Here is a 22,066-nt window from a genome sequence, read left to right on the forward strand (position 1 = left end):
AAGATGTGGGCGTACCATGAATTTATAAAGAGGCAATATAATATTTTCTCTCCCTTTCCTAATGATTCCCAACATTGTTAGCTTTTTTGATTGCTGCACATTGAGTGGATGTTTTCAGAGAACTATCTACAATGACTCAGTATTTTTCTTGATGGGGTCTAAATTAGCTGGTACCACTCATTTTATGTGTATGATTGGGATTATATATTCTAATGGGCATTGCTTTGCATTTATTGACATTCAAAGTCAATCTGCCATTTTGTTGCCCAGTCGCCCAGTTTTGTGAGATCCCTTTGTAACTTAGTTAAGTCCAAAGCAGACTGCAATCTTGTAGTTTTGTATTATCTGCAAATATTGCCACCTCGCTGTGTATCCCTTTTTCTAGATCATTTATGAACATGTTGCTACCAGTACAGATCTCTGGGAGACACTACTATTTTCCCGTCTCCATTCTGAAAACTGAACATTTATTCTTATTGTTTAACTAGTTACTGATACTGGAGAGGACCTTCCCTCTTATCCCATGACCACTTACTTTGCTTAAGAGCCTTGGGTGAGGGAGGCTTTCTGAAAATCCAAGTACACTACATCCATTGGATTACCCTTGTCCACATGCTTGTTGACCCCCCTCAAAGAATTCTAGTAGATTGGCGAGGCTTGATTTCCCTTTACCATACATGTGCCTCAGTCTCCCTTTGGAGACAAGAATACTTCTTAAAAAAAAAAAAAAAAAAAAAAAAAATCAAAAAAATCTATCACTCAGTTGATTGCATCAAGGGCCATCAAACGATTAAAAAAAAATTAACTGAAATTAAAATAGTTGCGATTTAATTGCACTATAAAACAATAATAGAATACCATTTATTTAAGTGTTTGTATGTCGGAGGGGAGGGATGGGATGGAACGTGTGGGTGTCTACTCATCTCTTTTTAAGCAGAGCACTCACCAGCCTGAATGCTTCTTCAGGCAGCAGCAGCTGCTGGCAACTCCCACTCCTGACCCAGAGGCAGCGGCAGCAAACAGATAGGCTCCCTGTTCCCCCCCCCACCCCATCTCTGTGGAGACCCGGGTACACAGGCAGAGGGATGGGGACACCCTGACATCAGCCTCCTCCTTCTGCACAGCAGACAGGAAGCTCTTGGTCCCAAGCAGCTTGGCCCCAGCTGCCTCCAAGGCAGGAGGAGGGTGGATAGGAGCAGTGGCAGCTGTAAGGGGAGCAGAGCAGTGTGGGAAGAAGTGGCACCCCAGCCTGCCCATCCCTAAGGCCGGCACTGCTCCTGAGCCACCAGCAGCAGACACTTCTCCTGTACCGACACCAGCTCAGCAGCAACCGGGTACATGGACGGGGGGGAGAAACACCCCAACATCAGTCCACCCCGCTCTGCACAGCAGACAGGAGGCAGGCTCCTAGTCTGGCGAAGCTTGGCTGGAGTGGCTCCATAGGTGGGGGGGAAAGAGGCAGGAGCATCAGTGGTGCATGGCGGTGGGAGGAGGCGAACCCCTGCCCCAGAGGCATGCAGCAGTGCTCCCTTAAGCATGGTGCCCTACTGTGCAATTAACTCTTGGGTGTTTTTTTAAGTGTTAATTTGTTCTGAGGTAATTGCATGTATAAATGTCAATTGACAGCCCTACTTGCATCCCCTTAGGAATAAGGCTTTCAAGCAGTCTTGGCTCAAGAGCAAAATTAACATACTCTTGGGGATCCTATAAAAATGGTGGTGTTACTTTTGGCACTGTAGGAAGAGGAGGCTGGGTATTTCAGGCTTGTTTCTGAAGAGTACCCCATAAGAATTGTATGGATGAAAACTTAATAGGATGATCTACTTTCCAGAGACACACTGGCTCATCACATAAAGATCTGTTTTTTGACTCTGAGGTATATAGCATGCCCTTTGCTTTCTTGTGACATACACTCCAGCTGATCAGTCTTTTTTCCCAACTAGACAACCAATGCCCTTCTGCTATAATACCCTTAATTTAAGTATGTCCACATACTATTGTGCTTGCATTGCAAGTTCTCTGGGACAGAGACTGTCTTGTTTACACAGTTTCTAGCTCAAAGGAGTCCTAGTCCATGATCAGGATTTCCTGATTCTCTGGTAATAGAAATTAATAAGTGAGGATAAATGGCTTAGCAAGAATTACTTGCCTAACAAGCAGTAACACTGAATACACTGAACAAACTGGCTGGTAGATGAAGTATTAAGGCTGGAATCCATAAGGTTCCAAATGATACATTAGTGCTTTGTGTCCACCATATTTGAAGCCAAAAACTTGTTAATCAGACTATTATGAAGCACACATTTAGTGGTGATCACAGTACATGCCAGTACTCAAAATGTGTTTTGATCAGAAAATGACTGATGTCCAGAGCTTTTCTTGCTGACTCTTTCCATATCAAATACTCAGTTGGTTCTTGAGACTACCAGAACAGTAAATTCAACTGTAGGCTCTTGACAAGATGGCTATCCTTGCACATCAGTAAGCGGTTCTACGTGATAAATGTTACTAATTGCAACCTCACTGAAAGCAGTGAGGTTGTACTGGTAGAACTGCTCTAATGACTTACAATGAGACTAGAATCCATCTTACTTAATTGTTACATTGGCCGTTTAAAATTTGCCATTTGTCTGCAGAGGTGATATTAAATACACATCAGGTTTACAGCTATTTAAGTACAAGGTATCAGTCGTCTTTCCCAAACCCCAGTTAAGAAGGCCAAAGGGTAGAAAATATAGCTCTTCTGATCCCACGTTGGGTGCTAAATGTTACTTGTATCTTCCTTTAACCTACCAGTCACATTCTGAACAGATGACAAATACTTTTCCCTGGTTAGAGCAGGGGTCTAGCAATGGAGATTCAAGGATTTGTTTTTTTCCAGTTATACCACTACATGCAGAGACCTAAAGCAAGTCACTGTAACTCTGCTTTCTTTCCTATTTATCCTACATGAGTAAGAAAAAGCCTTCCAAACTAAGGAAGCTGGCTTCAATGTTGTTGTCAAACTAGAGAGGACCTTGTATAAGTGCCAAACCAATTGTCTTAAGGATTTCAGGACTCCTTATTACACAAACTTTCAGGCATCATAGTGTTTGTCACAAGAACAAATCTACAATCATCATGGAATGTAATATTTGTACCATCTTTTCATAGCAAATAGAGTACTCTCCTAATCTCCTTTTCTTCAAGATTTGCTGAGCTCAGATGCGGTACCTGAGGTAGGAGAGGATGTTGCTGCTACTGTTAACATGACAGAAAATCTTTCTGAAGAAGAACAGGAAGAACTAAGAAAAGAACTTGCTAAGGTAAAGAATAATCTTCATGCAAGTGGCTCTCATGTGCCAAATGAAATCTGAGACCAACTTCAAAATTTGAATAAGATAATTCTCTAAAGTCATTGTCAGAATCCGTTTGACCTAAATGGTCAACTTTGGATGTCTAAAGTTGGGGACCTACTGTACTTTGATATATATATTTTTCTTCAAAGCTCTAATGCCCACAAATCTCACTAAAATCAGCTAAAGCTACCAGCTATGAGTCAACAGTGTAATGCTGTTACATCCCAGAATCAGGTTTGCATTTTTTTGCATTAGCAGAAGTGTTGTAAGTAAGACACGAGTAGTAATTCTTCCGCTCTACTCCATGCTGATTAGGCCTCAGCTGGAGTATTGTGTCTAGTTCTGGGCACCACATTTCAGGAAATGTGGACAAATTGGAGAAAGTCCAGAGAAGAGCAACAAAAATGATTAAAGGTAAGAAAACATGAACTATGAGGCAAAACTGAAAGTACTATGTTTGTTTAGCCTGGAGAAGAGAAGAAAGCTGTTATGTCCCCTCTCAGTCAAGTACATAAAAGGTTGTTACAAGGGAGGGAGAAAAATTGTTGCTCTTAACCTCTGAGGAGAAGACACAAAGCAATGGGCCTAAACTGCAGCAAGGGAGGTTTAGGTTGGACATTAGGAAAAACTTCCGAACTTTCAGGGTGGTTGATCACTGGAATAAATTGCCTAAATAGGTTGTGGAATCACCATCATTGGAGATTTTTAAGGGATGGTCTAGATATTACTTAGCCCTGCTATGTGTGCAGGGGACTGGACTAGATGACCTCTCAAGGTCCCTTCCAGTCCTATGATTACCCAACCGGCTTCTTTTTAGTAGGTGCCTAAACATAGCTTTAAGTGTCTGCCTTTAGGGTCCCAAGCTTGAACAACTTCTCCATTTCCCTTCACACTTTGACTTCAGAATTCCCTGGTGAAACCTCCTTACGCTGCTAATGGTTTTTACATTTTTGTAGTGCTGTTTATATGCACACTGTATTGCTCATGGCTTACAAGGAAACTAATCTTGTCCCCAGTTCATACCAGCAGTGAACATTCAGTGAACACTGTTTAAACAAAGACTTTATATATGAGTCCAAATGTCTTTGGTACCTGACTTGAACCAGGCTCCTAAATCCTTTACTTCTAAAGCTGCTTGAACACCTTCAGTGAAATTTTGAAAATCAGGCCACGCAAATAAGAGTCCATATGGAGACTCAAGGAGTAACTTCAGGCTTTTAAGTTTGAACACCTTGGCCTTAATGCTAGTTTCACATCTCCTAGAGTTGATGAACAAAACTGGCATTCCCCAGCTAGCCATGTGTCTCTAGCTTCTGCTGGCCTGTTCTGAAGTGGTATTCATATAGGCTTTGGAGACTATTTATACAGCAGATTGGATAAGCACCTCTCCTCTGAAGATAGGGTCTCCATAGGGTAGTTCATGTTGGACACTCAAACCTTGGCCTTCTGTTTTTAAGAAATGTAATACTGTCAAAGCCTGTTCTTCCTGAACCTTGTCTCCAGGGCTGCTACCCTGATCTTTTACAAGAGCACAATTCTTATGCACTGAACAGGTACAGTGCAGCTTTAGTCCCACTAACCGACCCTGAATCCTAACATGAAAGGACTGTCAAGATGTGACTGTGTGTGGTAATTCTTAATTTAGTCAATCCTTTATCTCTAAACAGCTAAAGAACTGTTTAGTAGACAGATTAGTTACAAGTAATCTGGATGAGTACAGAAGAGAGGCTCTATACCCTATTTAATCTCCTAAATCATCCAGTACTCCTCCAGAAACGCTGAAATGGCTGGAGAAGATGAGAACCTTTTTTGCACCAGTCTCTTCCTAATGTCTGAAGTCTTTATTTACAAAGACACTTTTGCATCAATGCCTTTCTAAAGGATGAGATGAAATGTTAAAACGTGGCATCCATTGTAAATGACTTCATAATGCTAAATGTTTTTCAATTAATATCACTTGCTAACTGATCTTCCTCCTTGTCCTGTATACTGCCTTAGGTAGAAGAGGAAATCCAAACACTCTCACAGGTGCTAGCTGCTAAGGAGAGGCATCTAGCAGAGATCAAGAGAAAACTGGGAATCAATTCATTGCAGGAACTGAGGCAGAACATTACCAAAGGCTGGCAAGATGTGACTTCTACTTCAGCGTATGTCCCTATCACGGGTTCAGTATATCATGAATCAGTGCTGGTTAAGTAAAAAACTGTTCCTGTGCTGTTAAACTTTTTAATATATTTACTAGTCAAACTTTATTTTCTTACAAACTTCTGAAGAAGTAGTAGTAGCCTTCTTAAGAGCATTAAGTTTAAGGTAAAACTAAGCTTTGCTAAAATCTAGCTAGTTAAGTCCTTGCTCCAGTGAGACTTCTATCAATCATGTCTTTTACAGTGCCATCATTCCTATTCTACATAAATGAAAAAGCAGATCCTACGTTCTCATCTGTCTTGCAAGCATATCAAATGGAATATCCTTTCCCCCTTAATTGGCAAACTATTCTAAATCTTTCCCTTATGTAGGAAAAGAAATACTCAACTCCACAATGGGTACTTGAACCTGGGATTTTATCCAAACAAAATTCCAAAGATGGAACTAATTGTCATTTTTAACATCAGTCAACTGGTATAATCTGAAAGATCTGCAACTACTGTATGTCTGAGGTAAAAAGTTTGTACTGAAAGGTCTCATAACACTGATACAACACTAAGTAGGAGTAAAGGCTTGATCACCTCTTCAAGCAGTTATTCACTAAAAAACTTAGCAGTCTTGGTTTCAGCCTGCAGCTTAAATAAAGCACTTCTCCAGTGGCCTGAGAGCATGTTGCTTAGCTTCATGTAGAAGAAGCAGATTGATTTCTAGGTGAGCCTGCACTGAAACTTGAGTTGATGACACAGTGACTTAAGTTTTAAGGCTGAAGGGATCATCATGTAGTCTGACCATCAGCAGAATTGGCTGTAGAGTAATTTTTATCAAGCCAAATAACTTGATTGGGGCATATCTTGGATATCAGCCTTTATTCAAAGACTCAAGGTTCATGTGGCTTTTTAGGTTTTGTATCAAAATGTAGCACAACTTGAAACTGTCTGTAAAATTACTAATGGAATCCTATTTACCTCTGGGTGTTTGAATATAGATATAAGAAGACATCAGAAACCCTGTCTCAGGCTGGGCAGAAGGCTTCTGCTGCTTTTTCATCGGTTGGCTCAGTCATCACAAAGAAGCTGGAAGATGTGAAGTATGTTTCATTAATCTTTTACTGAACTTTAGTGTGGGTGGGTATGTTATTTTTAACTTCACTTGCGCTTCTGAACAGTGAATAAAGGCATAGACTACCAAGAACTTGCAGAGCATCTGCTGCTGACTTGAGCTGAGTGAGAGAATGGCTGCTTGTGGAATCCACCTCTAAAATCTCTATATGCAATTCTGTTCAGCTAAGTGGGTTTATGTATGCAAAATAGCTTACTGTTAAATTATTACTTCTACTGTCTCTCCCACTTGATTCTCTTTAGTAGGATTTTAAATAGTAAATATTTTCATCTGTATTTGTGTTGTCATTGCTCCTGTTTTTCTGGCTATCTCAGCCTATGGAAGCACATTACATTCGTTCATGACTGTCTAAAGCTTTTGCATCAAAGTCCATTTTATATGGATAGTGTTTGTTTGCTTTCCTTAAGTCATGTTTCACATCTGTAAACTATTCCTAACTTCATTCCAAGGGCCTGATTTTATTACTTTATGAACTACTGCCAGTATACAAGGTTAAAAGCTGATCACTGCCAAACTGAAAATCTGTTGCCATCTTGTACCAAAACTTTCTTTCATGCACACGAATACAAAAAAGACAGTTTAAAACTAACCTTGCTTTGACATCCATGACATTCATTGTTTTTTGATTTTGGTCCCCCTGAGTCCACTAGCATTCACAGGTTTATATAATTGTATTGCTTTCACTACAGGGAATTGGCAAAATTCCTGTTTCTTACCGGTCTCTTGCTGTAGCTTGTCTTGCATTAGTGGACCAAATTATTAATTGGTCCATAGAAATTTAATCCATGTAAGAATTTAACAGCATTTGAAAACAGTGTAATAGTCAGCCCTGCATTTCAAGTGCTGCCATTTACCTCTTGCTTCTATAAATTGAGTGCTTGAGAAGTCGCTACATCTGATTAATTTTACTGCAGATTTATCAGAACTTCCTTTCTTTTTTTTAATGCTTACTCTGGCGTCCTGTAGATTGCAGGCATTTCCACATTCCTTTAGGTAAGGTGGGCTTTAGAATTTTTAATAACTTCAGCATGTAGTTGGTCAGACTGTTCCACATCAGTTTTAAAATTGGTTTATTTAGGCAACACTTATTTCCCTTAAGTACAGAGAATAAAAGTAACTAGTCTAATGTCGGGGTGGATTTTATCATTTTGGGCAATTGCTAAACGAACAGGAAATACAGTAATACTTTAATCCATTTTTAAAAGTAAAAGAAAGGAAGCTGTTGAGGGGTGGGAGGGCAAACAGTTCCGGAAGTATGTTGTAAGGAGATATGAAAAGGCTTTGAGGTCAATGGCATGCAGAATTCCTTCCTCTAACGTCTGATTAAAAGTTCTGGTCCCCTGTTTGTACCATGTATGTTGTTCAGTAATGCATTGATAGAGTAGCAGTTGTCCTTTCCATGTGTCTTATCACAGTAGGTGTTCAGTAATTACACTGGTGTCACAATATTTGAGGCTAAATACGCTTCCAAGCAATAGATGCATACTAATGTCTGTAATCTACCCAACTAAACTATTTCTCACCCTTTTGTATTTACTATTTTTGGAATCCGAAGCAAATGTAATCTTTAACTTGCAAATAAGACTCAAATTTAGTAGCTTGCCCTTGCTTTTCAGTTGCTTATAAATCTAACGTTAGTGTACAGACTTTGGTGGATCATCTTGGTCTGACTAAATGGAGTGTATAAAGGATAATTCCAATTGATGGAATTGATAACGTAGCTGCATAAACAATATTTACACTACCCTTTACATGGTATTGTGTCTTAAGAAAGAGTTCAGGGTAACGTGCATGAGAAACTAAAACTAATACTTGAATTACTGGGCATTTAGAAGTCCCTTAGACTTACCCTTTCATTATAGCTAGCATTCTGTCAGGTTCCCCCGGCTTCAAATGCTGCACCTTGTGCAGGGATGCTATGCCCACTTCAGCTGGACATTCCCAGTGCATCAGACAGGGACCTCTGCCTGAAACTAATACTCATGGAGTGGTTGCTAAGACCTGCCTCAGCCCCTGGGCAGAGTAATGTCTCTCCACAAGAAAACATCAGAAAAAGGCAATCTACTCCATCCACAATGGAGCATGCCAAGAAAAGGAGGTCACCTGAAAAGGACCAAGATTTTGGTACCAAAGATGCTGTAGGTTCCTCTGGTACTGTCTCCTCATTGACAAAGGAGACTCTCATCGATCCTCTAAGGAGCTGAGAGATAAAAACAGCCCTGTGCTGAGATGGCACCATCTAAAGCAATGGTCCACACAACAGCTGTAACTGCCTCAACAGTGGCACTGTCTCAGACACTGGCACTGAGAAGTGGCATGGCACCATCGAAGGAAACGGTGGACACAGCAGCACTGACTCACACATCTCAGCGCTGATAAGTGGTACGGCACCGACATACTCTGACCAGTCTACATCGGCACTGAAAAACCCCTCTGCACCGATACAGCCTGGGCAACAGATGGCCCCGAGGGTACCAATGGGCATGTCCGTACCAGGAAACGATACGGAGCACACCTCTGCAGAGTCACTTACAACGGAGCCGACGACTCCTGCTCCACGAAAACATGCTTAGAAGAGCAAACACCATGATGATGAGGAGGAATGTCTAAAATCTTCCCCATCACCTCTCTACGGCACCGACATATCTCTGGTGCACTTTACCTATGAGCAGCCTGTCTCCCATCCCCTTTTCCAGTGATGAAGAGGATGTGAGTGAAGAGCCCATCCATCCAGACATCAGACAACCACCATATCCATGGTTTCTGCCTCCTTGGTTTGACCCGCGATACCACATGCACTGGCCTGCCTGGGACATCTGGTTTACTTACACTCCATCACATAATAGACCCTCAACTTCATATAGCTACAGACAGGTCACCTATTAGACCTACTCAGACAAGACCCGAACTAACTGGTCCTGACGACAAACATGATGTAACTGTAGAGCAAGAAATGCCGCCTGCTGCACATAACTCGTCTTCACCTGATGAGACCATAGTGTCGTCTCCTTCCCCCCCTCTCCCCTATGACTGCAGATCATAGAATCATAGAATATTAGAGTTGGAAGGGACCTCAGGAGGTCATCTAGTCCAACCCCCTGCTCAAAGCAGGACTAACCTCTGCTATATCATCCCAACCAGGGCTTTGTCAAGCCGCAGCTTAAAAACCTCTAAGGATGGAGATTCCACCACCTCCCTAGGTAACCCATTCCAGTGCTTCACCACCCTCCTAGTAAAAAACTTTTTCCTAATGTCCAACCTAGACCTCCCTCCCTGCAACTTGAGACCGTTGCTCCTTGTTCTGTCATCTGCCACCACCGAGAACAGCCTAGCTCCATCCCCCCTGGAACCCCCTCTCAGGTGGTTAAAGGCTGCTATCAAATCCCCCCTCATTCTTCTCTTTTGCAGACTAAACAAGCCCAGTTCCCTCAGCCTCTCCTCATAAGTCCTGTGCTCCAGCCCCCTAATCATTTTTGTTGCCCTCCACTGGACTCTCTCCAACTTGTCCACATCCTTTTTGTATTGGGGGGCCCAAAACTGGACACAATATTCTAAATGCGGCCTCACCAATGCCGAATAGAGGGGAATAATCACTTCCCGTGACCTGCTAGCAATGCCCCTCCTAATGCAGCCCAATATGCCATTGGCCTTCTTGCCAACCAGGGCACACTGCTGACTCATATCCAGCTTTTTATCCACTGTTACCCCCAGGTCCTTTTCTGCAGAGCTGCTGCCCAGCTCGTCGGTCCCCAGTCTATAGCTGTGCATGGGATTCTTTCTTCCTAAGTGGAGATGATTTTAAGCAGTTCCAGAAACTATTTAAGAGGGTGGAGGACAGTTTAGATATCCCTCTCCAGGAAGTGGCAGGATCACAACATAAATTGCTTAAGATATTGCAGACCTCCGCTTCCACCAAAATCACCCTTCCAGTGGATGATGCCCTTATGGAGCCAGCAAATAATATATGGTAGACCCCAGCCACCATCCACCCCCACTTGTAAAAGGGCTGATAGAATACTTTTTATCTCCTCCAAACATTGAGTTCCTCTTCACCCATCCAGCCCCTAATTCTCTGGTTATAGAAGCGGCCAACCAGAGGAATAAACAGCATCATAAGTCAGCCCCACATGACAAAGATGATAAAAGGCTGGATGTAATGGGAAGAGAAGTATACACATCAGTCACTCTTCAGTTAAGAGTAGCAAACTATGCCACCTTGCTTTCAAATTATGACCACGAGAATTATTCAAAACTATCTGAATTTATTGACTTTCTCCCGTAGGACAAACCGCAATTCCCTTCCTTCTTCAAAGAAGGGCAATTAGTTGCAAGAACAGCACTGCAGGCTTCTCTTGATGTGGCTGACACTGCGGCTAGAACTGTAGCAACTGCGGTCATCATGTATAGGACATCATGGCTTCACTTGGTTGCCTGCAGTTGTTTAGGCAGGACTGCAATAGAGGATCTTCATTCGTTTTCTCTGCAAGGAGCTTCACTTTAATCAAAAGGAAGTCACACACACCATGAGAGATTCCAGAGCTATGCTACGCACCCTTGGAATTTATACACCTGCAACAAGACCATTAGGATATCAACCCTATAATTCCAGATACCAACATTTGTTCATATCGTCTGTTCTGCAAATAATCTCACTCCCGTTAAAGGCCACAGCGACGTTGACAAAATATCCAGCAGCCATCAACATCCTAGGCTGCCACTCCAAAGCAGCAGTTTTGCGGTCTTGGTTGAGGATCTGTATGACCTCCCTCTCCTTCAACAGCCAGACTCCATCTTGTTCAACCATTGCCTACACCCTTTTTACTAACACTGGACGAACATAACATCAGACAAATGGGTACTAGAAATTATCCAATCTGGATATACTATCCCTTTTATCTCCCTACCCACAACCTTACCTCCTTCCCTGTCCCTCTTCAGGGACCCATCTCACGAACAACTACTACAACAGGAGTTCATCACTTACTCCAAATAGGTGCCATAGAATATGTTCCCTCCCAACACAGAGGAAAGGCTTTTTTATTCCCATAATTTCCTCACCCAAAAGAAAACCAGAGGTTGGAGACCCATTTTAGATTTAAGAAAATTGAACAGGTTCCTAAAGATGCAAAAATTCAGGATGGTTACTCTGGCTACTATATTGCTAGTGCTGGAACAGGGGGACTGGTTTGACCTTCAGGATGCATATTTTCACATTACTATTCATTCAGACAATTCCAAAGATTCACACTCCTCAACAACCACTATCAATACACGGTGCTAATCCTTTGGGCTTTACAGTGCTCCAAGAGTCCCCGTGTCGTTGTCTCTTTTCCCCCCCCCCCCCTCCCAAAAAGGTCCTTACTGTAGTAGCAGCTTACCTTCACAGACAGGGGAATATGGTGACACCCAATCTTGACAATTGTTTAATAAGGGCACGCTCCTATATGGAAGCTGTACACACAGTTCACACCACAGGGTCAGTATTTCACACACTAGGCCTGATAAACACAAAATCCACCCTAAAACCTGCACAGCAACTAGAGTTTATAGGGGCGTACATGAATTTTATTACTGCCAGGACGTTCCTACCAAACAGATTTCAGATTGTTGTAAATCTGGAATCTATAATACAAAGCAGCCCAATGCTGGATGTTCATACATGCCTTCAAATGTTGGGTCAAATGGCAGCTGCTACCTTAGTAGTGCAAAATGTACGGCTGCACATGAGCCCACTTCAAATGTGGCTCATGGCAGTATACAAACCACACAGACACTCTATATACAAAACGGTATCAATCCCAAGAAACATCAAACCATCATTGAAATGGTGGACACAGCCCAACACCCTTCTAGCAGGAACTCATTCATAAGAGAAACACCCTCAGTCATGATCACAACAGATGCATCACGAATTGGATGGGGAGCGCCCCCACAAGACCATACCATTCAAGGCAAATGGTCATCACAGGACATGAAATTACACATAAACATACTGGAGTTACGAACGGTCCACAATGCCTGTATATATTTCCTATCTTTTATCTGAAACCACACTCCAGCGCACAGGATGCGGCCTTCTACATGCTGGACATCAGACGAGCCATTGCATTTTACCTGGAAAGAACTAAACCTTTCAGGAAATCTCCTAAACTCTTTGTATCAATTACGGAATGTTCCAAAGGCAACGCCATATCCACCCAAAGACTTTCAAATTGGATTTCTGCCTGCATCCACCCATGCTACATACATTCAGGTGTGATGCCATCCCAAAGCATCAGGACATATTCAACCAGATCAGTTGCTACATCCACAGCCTTCTTGCATAACGTGCCAATTACTGAAATATGCAAGACTGCGACCTAGACCTCGGCCCACACTTTCATAAAACATTACGCCATCAACCAAAAATCAGGTACTCTCTTCTATTCAACCTAACAACTCTGAAGCTCCCTCCTCCCAACTGAGGACACTGCTTGAAATTACCTGAAATGGAGCACCCACAGGGACACTACTTGAAGAGAAGGTTACTCACCTTGTGCAGTAACAGAAGTTGTTCGAGATGTCCATTACTCACCCTCCTTTCCTTTTACTTCAGAGTCAAACACATGGCTCTACAGTAGAGAAGGAACAGAGGGGTCTGCGTTTGGTGCCCTTTTTGGCGTGCACACACAGCACCGTGAGACAGGGATGGTGCATATGTGACCCGGATCATAGAATATAGAGTTGGAAGGGACCTCAGGAGGTCATCTAGTCCAACCCCCTGCTCAAAACAGGACTAACCTCAGCCAAATAATCCCAGTGAGGGCTTTGTCAAGCCTCAGTTTAAAAACCTCTAAAGATGGAGATTCCACCACCTCCCTAGGTAACCCATTCCAGTGCTTCACCATCCTCCTAGTGAAAAGCTTTTTCCTAATGTCCAACCTAGACCTCCCCCACTGCAACTTGAGACCGTTGCTCCTTGTTCTGTCATCTGCCACCACTGAGAACAGCCTAGCTCCATCCTCCCTGGAACCCCCTTTCAGGTTGTTAAAGGCTGCTATCAAATCCCCCTCATTCTTCTCTTCTGCAGACTAAACAAGCCTAGTTCCCTCAGCCTCTCCTCAAGTCTTGTGCTCCAGCCCCCTAATCATTTTTGTTGCCCTCCGCTGGACTCTCTCCAACTTGTCCACATCCTTTTTGTAGTGGGGGGCCCAAAACCAGACACAATACTCCAAATGCGGCCTCACCAATGCCGAATAGAGGGGAATAATCACTTCCCATGATCTGCTGGCAATGCTCCTACTACTGCAGCCCAATATGCTATTAGCCTTCTTGGCAACCAGGGCACTCTGCTGACTCGTATCTAGCTTCTTATCCACTGTTACCCCCAGGTCTTTTCTGCAGAACTGCTGCCTAGCTCGTCAGTCCCCAGTCTGTAGCTGTGCATGGGATTCTTCCGTCCTAAGTGCAGGACTCTGTACTTGTCCTTGTTGAACCTCATCAGATTTCTTTTGGCCCAATCCTCCAGTTTGTTTAGGTCCTTCTGTATCCTATCCCTACCTTCCAGGGTATCTACCACTCCCCCTAGCTTAGGGTCATCTGCAGACTTGCTGAGGGTGCAATCTACCCCATCCTCCAGATCATTAATAAAGATGTTGAACAATGTTCAACATGTTCAAGATGTTGATGGGCACTGCTGGCGAAATCTCTGATCGAGGACGTGCCAATACCTGGAGTGGAGCACCTACAGGGACGCACATATCAAAGAACCTCTGTTGCTGCACAAGGTGAGTAACCTGCTCTTCTTCCACAGGTCACTGTCAGCATTTCTCTTGGTGAGCTTTCTCTTCCTTTCTTTTAAGGGTCCCACAAGAAACCTTGTCCCCCTCTTCTCCCTAGACACTCTCTGGTAACAGCCAGTCACATGGCTTCAACTACTGTCTTCATGTTGAGTCTCAATTCTATTTTTACTTGGTCTCCCTGCGTCTTGGCCAGTATAACATCTTGGAAGCTTTGTCAATAATTCAAGTAAAACAGCCCAAATTCTCCTTGCATTCTTGTTGTCGGCAGGCAACACCATCACACGGTCTCTCTCTGAAGCTCAAGGACTTGAGCTTCAATTCCACTATCCAGTGCCATACGTTTAGGCAGTGTTAGTCTTGCTGCCTATCCTGAAATGTTGCCAGGATCAGACACTCTGTCCATCTCGCCAGCTCCAGCTGTTCATTGCCTAACTTGGCTATCACAATCTTCTCTCTGGACTGCCAGTTTGTAAAATAAGCTTTCTGACTAGTCATTCTGACCATGTCCACCCCCTCTTCAAATCCCTCCACTGACCATCAACTTCAAACCTCTTGTCCAAGTGCCTCACTCTGCCTCCTGAACTAATCTTCAAAGCTGCTGCTCTTTTTTATCCTTCATATTCATAGAAACTTAAGCCTGGAAAGGGCCTTGAAGACATCTAATCCAGCCCCTTATGCTAAGGCAGGACCAAATATACCTTCTAGAATGTCCCTGATAGGTCTAGTCTTAATCTGTTCTTAAACATCCACTGATGGGGATTCTAAAGCCTCCCTTGGAAGCTTATTCCAGTACTGGAGCCAGGACAGACCTCTGCAGAACCCATTAGATATGTCCTCCCAGTTTGACAGGGAATGATTGATAACTACTCTTTTGAGTATGGTCTCTTTCAATCATTGTGTACACACCTTGATAGTAATTTAATCTATACCACATTTCCCTAGTTTTCTTATGAGAATATCATGTGGGATTGTGAAAAGTCTTATTAAAATCACATTTACTGCTTTCCCCCACCCATTTGTCCAGTAACCCTGTCAAAGGAAATTAATTTCATTTGACAGATGCATGCTGGATATTCCTTAAGCCTATTCGCCTCAAGCTGCTTACAAATTGATTAATTTGTTCCAGTATGTTTTCAGGTATTAAAGTTAGGCTGAAAGATACTAAGAGGATCCTCTGAGTTATAGATCAATCTTTAAAAAGGGGAACAATGTTTGCCCCTTTCTAATCAGCGAGGATCTCACCAATCCTTCATGAGCTTTCAAAGGCCTAGTCTACACTGGTGTCTTAATTTGAATTAAAGTCCCTTAATTCGAATTAATTACTCCCGTGTCTACACTTGCACATTGTTAATTCGAATTAAGGAGCCTTTAAAATCGAATTAATAAAACTACCTCTACAAGTGGATTAGCGCCTGAAGTGCATCAGTTAATTCTCATTAGTGTGAGTGTGGACGCAATGGGACTTAATTCAAATTAATTGGCCTCCAGACTGTATCCCATGATGCCCCATTTCAGTACCTTCCCGCAAAGCAGCCCCAGGAAGATTTAAATTTTCATTTCCTGCAGTCAATGGGTTTAAAATCCAAGCTGCCCACATTGCACTGCTTTCTAATTCGAATTAAGGCTGGCCAGTGTGGACGCAAGAAATCAGCACAAACACTGTAGTGTGGACAGTCTGCAGTGCTTTCTATAAATTGCTTTCTGTAATTCAAATTAGTGCTGCAGTGTAGACATAGCCAAAGTTAATTGCCAACAGTTCCAAGATTTTCACCTAGTTCCTTTTCCCTAGGATGAATTTCAACAAGCCTTGCTGTTTTGAATACATCTGACAAATAGGCATTAAACAAGGCATTAAAGAAGCATTAAACTTTGCCTTCTTGGTGTTTGTCAATCCACTAGCTCTCCTTCCCCACTAGGTAGTGGACCTATACTTTCCTTCATCTTTCTCTTGTTCCTAATGTTGTTAAAAAACCTCTTATTGCCTTTTATGCTCCTTAGTAGGTGTACTTCATCTTGTGCCTTAACTTTTGGATTTTGTCCCTGTATACTTGTGCTGTTCTCTTGTATTCATCTTTAGCAACTTATAGGATTCCTTTTTCAGATCACTAAACTGCTCCTGATAGGAAGAGGCCAATATGGCTAATCTTCCCTTAGTATCAAGGTAGTTTGCTGTTGTGCCTTTTTAATTTGGTCTCCTTCAGAAACTGCCAGATGACCTGAACTCCATTTTCACTTAGACACTATTCCTCAAGACCCGTTTGTGAAATACCTACAATAAAACTTCTAATTAAGTGATTTGTGTTTAGAAAACACCTGGTACACAACAGTTCTCTAATAATAAAAAGCTATCCATATTTAAAATGCATAGTCTGCACCAAAGAATCCTAGAAGATTGGAGTTAGAAGGGACCTCCAGGAAGTCATCTAGTCCAACCCCCTGCTCAAAGCAGGACCAACCCCAACTAAAAAAGCTCTAAGACAAGCAATATGCCTAAGATGGGGGGAGAACAAAATAATAGTGTTTATTGGCTATCCCCACTTTAAGTTTATATTTCTTGTAATGGTGGTGGTAGATATGGATTTTGTTTCTTTCAAATAGCTCAGCTTCATGGACTAGTTCAGGGATAGTGATACAGAAACCAGACTAGGCTATCCTGTTTCATGAAATGACTTGCGCTGAGAAGACTAGTTGAGTCTTCTACTCAAATAGTCAAATGGCTTATCCTTGTCTTGCATCTTTGAACTATTTTACAATTGAAAAATAGCCATTCCAATATACTGCAGTTTTTCCTGTTTGTGTTAAGTGCAGTAGACTTTATTTGAAGTGTAACACTAGACTTGTAAATCAAACTTGGAAACCAAAAACTGAAATGCTACTGATTTGAAAATACGCTTCATTCCAAATCAGTTGTCTGGGCTGTGTTACTAAAAACATATCAGGTCTACATAACAAACATGGTTCTGGTACTATGGAAGTTAACGTGTGTGTGTACGTGTGTGTGTACGTGTGTGTGTACGTGTGTGTGTGTGTGTGTGGTCAATGAATAAAACTTTTTTTTTCCACTGAAAGCTGAACACTGAAGCTTTTATCTACATGTCTCTGAGGACAATACCACAAATGTTATCCCACTGTTTGTACTCATGCTTTCCTGTATGTGCAGGTGGGTTTGCAGGCTATAGTAGAGGGAAAAGAGTAAGCACCCTCCTACTCATTTGTAGAGGGGTGAGCCTCTTACGGGGTCAGGCAGCTGGCTGACCACTGCTGGAAAAATGCGAGTGTATTGAGCTGAAACTTGGCATCCAGCAAAGTTGTGATCTGTGCCAATCCTCTGTATTGAGTCCCATTATGTGATAAGTGTGACTCATCCTGAAGGCAAGGGATAAAACAGACTTTCTCTGGAAATCTAATTATTAGGAGCTGGACATCCTACAGGGACAAGGGTGGCAGATATACACCAGGTGGAAACAATGAATAAATATGGTTGGAGCACAGACTAAAACTCAGCAAACTAGTAGCTGATATGGAGTTGGATTTGCAGTATATGGCACTAATACCCAATCTTGAGTCATGTGTTCAGTTAGCAATGTGTTCTGGCTGATCTTAGTTTTTACCTCTTTGGTGGTGTCTAAAAATGTTAAAGAATCCTTAAATTCTACACCCATTCTGAAACCTTTTCGTTAGTACCACAGTGGCTGTACCACTGAGGTGATAATTTAGGGGAGACTTAGAGTCGCCATCAAAATGAGATGAATGACTAGCTACTGCCAGGGATGAGAATTCTTTCATATGAAATTGACTCTTGATTCAAGATTAAACATTCCAGATGTGATTGGAGAAGACTTGTGTTTAGCAAAACTTCTCTACAGAAGCTGGTATGGTACTTAACTAGTACAGACTGTACATCTACAGCAATGTAGGACTATATGGTTTGTGGGGTGGGGAGGGAGGGATTAAAAATGAGGATGCTGAGCTCTTAAAGAGGATTAAATTGGCTCAAGTTAATACTGGTGGAAACTTACCTAGTAGCTATTTGGCCTATGCCACTCCAATTTCTAGTGTTTAGGTGATGTAGACAACTGCTCATTATCACTAACTACAATCATAGTAACCAGCTGGATGTATTGGCAGAGATTTGATTTAACAAGTATGAAGACTAAACTAATCATTCATGAAGATGGTTCCTCAAAAACAAGGTTAAGACTAGAGCTGAGCAAGAAACGGTCTTCCTGTCCCACAAACTTGAGCTTTCAAAATGTTTTCCTGTTCCACATCAGGACAAAATCAAGACCAAAATCAGAGCTGGGACTTGACCCGAGGTCTCAGATATCCCTGGTGGGTGCCCAAACCACTTGGTTATTGGCTTTTCTGGGACAGTGGGGTGGTGCCTCAAACTAATTTGTTGGAAGAGTCCCACCCAGCTGTGGTTGAAACCAGATCTGTTCAGTAACTACAACTCTACTTCTAGTTAAAGGTAATGGACTGGTGCCACAAAACCTGAGCTATTTCTAAATGGTGCTGGTGAACTAAAACTCAGCTCATGGATCTATACTGACTTGTAGTTTGCTGCTACTTATGCAGAAATCCCATTGAATTAAAGTAGTGACAGTCTGAGAGAATGTCCCCGTTAATGTAAAAATCATTCATTCAGAGAGAGGGAATATGTGAATGATGGCACTTTTGGCATTCACTCCCTACTTCACACTACCAGAACTGCAAACTTAGTATGTTTCTCATTGCCTGAAAACTTAATGGGTAGATTAAAAAAGGACAAAGGAATTATGTTGCAACTATGCAGAATGTGCTTTTTAACTGGCTTGGTATTTTATGAAAGTATGCTACAGCTCTCTTGCTGTGTTCTGTATGAATACGTGCATGGCTCCAATTTATTTGAAACTGTTCTTGAGTAAACCAATTGAAGTCTCAATCTTTCTCCCCATACTTGAAAACAGTGTCTCTTTGTATGGAAGCAGATGCAAAGGGTTTCTAAGCAAATTGCTTTTCACAATTGATCTTACTTAACTCTTGCTCTCTCTCTTTTCTTAATGCTGACACTTAGTATACGCTCCATACAACATTCAATTAGCATGCCTGTCATGAGGTAATGTATATTTAATATGTAATCCAGCTATTGGATATGTGTATTGTCTTATTGGGAATCTTTCACAGTTGAACTGATCCTCTTCACCTCCCCATTCCACTCCCATAAGTAGCATTTAAAAAATACATGGAAACATCTTTGCTTTTAGAACAGAGTTACTGTACTGAGTTAAGATAAAGCATGTACTGACCTTGCAAGATGTTCTTTATTTCTTTGAACTTGTTCTATTGGCAGTTACACATCCTAGATGTAACTGACTCTCTCTTCATATGGTGAGAAGCGGAATAGTCTTATTTTCTTCAAAATGTTATGCTACTAAATGATTCCAAATTCAGAACTCTCTTTACAGGTCTTCTAAAATGAAGAGACTTACTTTCTTTTTAACTTATAAGAAAGGAGGCAGTTTGGCCTCCAACCTCAATTTTTTTCGATTTGCTGACTTTGCTTGCCTTGCCTCCCTTCTCAATCACCCCAAAAAGTCTGCGTTGATCAAGAGGCATGCAGATAGAATTTCATAATGCTTGGTGTCAGTTTCTAAAACCAAGGAGTGGTGCACATCTGTACAGTATAAATGCATATCGGAGTAATTAAAAGATAAATGTGGAGCATCCTAAATGGATACTGAGCAAGGGCAAATTGAAGTTAAGGCCTTACTCTAAACCTAAAACTCTTAATACTTTGCACCTTCTAAATAAGGTTCCAATTACATTACAAACATTTAAGCCTGACTGAATCAGAAATAAGCATTTTTCCATCTTGCAAAAAAGATTAAGGCATATGTTTGCACAAAGTCAAACTGCAAGTTAGTGGCAATTGATATAGAATCCTTGGGTGACTTACTGACCCTACTGAAGTCAGTGTTTTGCCATTTATTTCAGTGGGGATAAGATTTTACTCGTCTCAACAAGCAAACCTAAGCTGCTGCTACCACTAAACACAGCTTTTATCTCTGTGTTGCATTTTACCTTGTTCAAAGTTTAATAGTCTATACATGTGAGAAATGGGGAGGAAAATGCTTATTACTGTTGATAGTGGCTGTCTCTAGAGGGACAGGGAAAATATCTCATTTCTGAAGTTGATGTGTCACATTGTCCACTAAGACAATGTCTTCTGCTAGGCTACCATAGCTAACTAAGTTTGAGGTTAATTTTTTGTGTTGAATAACCTTTCTGTATCTTTCTGAGACACATACTATAATGAGCTTTGTCTTAAACAATCACTTAGTCACATTCAGTCACTCTAGCTAGTCTTGTAAGAGTTTAGCAGCCTCTAACTTTTCTAAGCCAATGGTCAACAACCCGTTTGAAGAGTCAGTGAAAAGTGACTGACAAAAATTAAATCTGGTATTCTGCAGTACCTGGCCCCCTTGCCTTTGTAAAGAGTACTGTTACTGGAAAAAAAAAGTAGTGAGAAGTTTTCAGTGAAGTTAATTTTGCTGTTAAGCAGTGTAAAAAGTGACTGCCTCAAAGGTAGTAGTAAATTGAGCTTCTTGGCTTTCACTTGAAAGTTCTAGACATGGGTTGTATCTGAAACTCTTCAACTGTACAGTTTAAATCTAAAGGAACTTTTGTACATTTAGTGAAAACAGTTAATATCCAAAAGATATTAATTTGAGGGCTGTCATGGAAATAAAGCATGTTGACATGGGACAGGGAAAAACAATGTTGCATTTTTCCTTGGATGTACTGTCAATTAACCTAGTATTACTGTGCTCATTTTCTCACTTTAAGAGACTAATCACTGCCTTTTTTCCCTTTAGAAATTCTTCTACTTTCAAGTCATTTGAAGAAAAGGTTGAAAACTTAAAGGTAAATCTAATTAGCTTCCTCTGGAAACCATTGTTTTATGGGAGACTTAGGTTGGGACTTTTGAAGGAACCTAAATCTGGTGCCCAAATCCCTTCCCTTAAAATTCTGTGGGAGCTGGGCAACTAACCTCTTAAGCTACTTCTGAAAAGTCAAACGTAGTCATTTGACAACCAAGTAAACTAATGCTATTAAAGGAAGGGGTATATCTGTCATGAGGGCTTCATGCCAGAAAAATCCAGTTGGGAAGACTGACAGACTCCCAGACAAGTTGCATACAATAACACAATCACTTGCATTTTTAATACAATGAGGTTCAAAGATACTTAATTCAATAAAGTTTGTCCAGGAAACTGCTTCTTCTCACATAATAGAGAATCTAGTCTTGTATATCCAAAAATCTGTAGGTTTTTTCACTTTAGGGCTGAAAAGCTTTATATTCTAGTTTTATATTGGGAACACAAACTCTTAAATGCTACCATCAGAAGGTAAGGAATATAGCTGTGCAATTCTCCTGTAAAATGTATGTGTATATATACTTGAACTTCATTTTCAGGTGAGGAGGCTATAAAGGTCTGCATATTATGAAGCAGACTGACTGATCTGTATGTAGAAATTTGGGGTGGGGAGAAGTGCGTAAGGAACTCCTTTCCCTTTTTGGCATCCTGTACAATGGCCTGTTGCAATGTAGGGTATTCAGGAACATCTCCTTCCATGCCCTCTGTGAATGCATCTCCCTAGACGGGGTGGTGGTGGAGGTATATTGGACTGATGTGGGGT

The 22,066-nt window shown here is 41.6% G+C and overlaps 1 protein-coding gene across 4 annotated transcripts in view; it reads left to right on the forward strand.

Moving 5' to 3' along the window:
• Window positions 1-22,066, forward strand: part of LOC137156683 (tumor protein D52-like) — a 188,351-nt gene that overhangs the window by 36,664 nt on the left and 129,621 nt on the right. For 2 of the 4 annotated variants that reach the window (XM_067553577.1, XM_067553575.1), the window contains exons 2-5: window positions 3,190-3,305; window positions 5,337-5,485; window positions 6,469-6,570; window positions 21,241-21,289. In XM_067553577.1, coding sequence (XP_067409678.1) covers window positions 3,190-3,305; window positions 5,337-5,485; window positions 6,469-6,570; window positions 21,241-21,289 — 416 coding nt within the window. Of the gene's footprint in view, window positions 1-3,189; window positions 3,306-5,336; window positions 5,486-6,468; window positions 6,571-7,568; window positions 7,596-19,439; window positions 19,482-21,240; window positions 21,290-22,066 lie in introns of all 4 variants that reach the window. The other 2 variants (XM_067553573.1, XM_067553574.1) reach the window with 2 other exon arrangements.

Source organism: Emydura macquarii, unplaced genomic scaffold (genome assembly GCF_026122565.2).
Source record: "Emydura macquarii macquarii isolate MOO-44397 ecotype Brisbane River unplaced genomic scaffold, CSIRO-AGI_Emac_v2 contig_1477, whole genome shotgun sequence".
NCBI lineage: Eukaryota > Metazoa > Chordata > Testudines > Chelidae > Emydura > Emydura macquarii.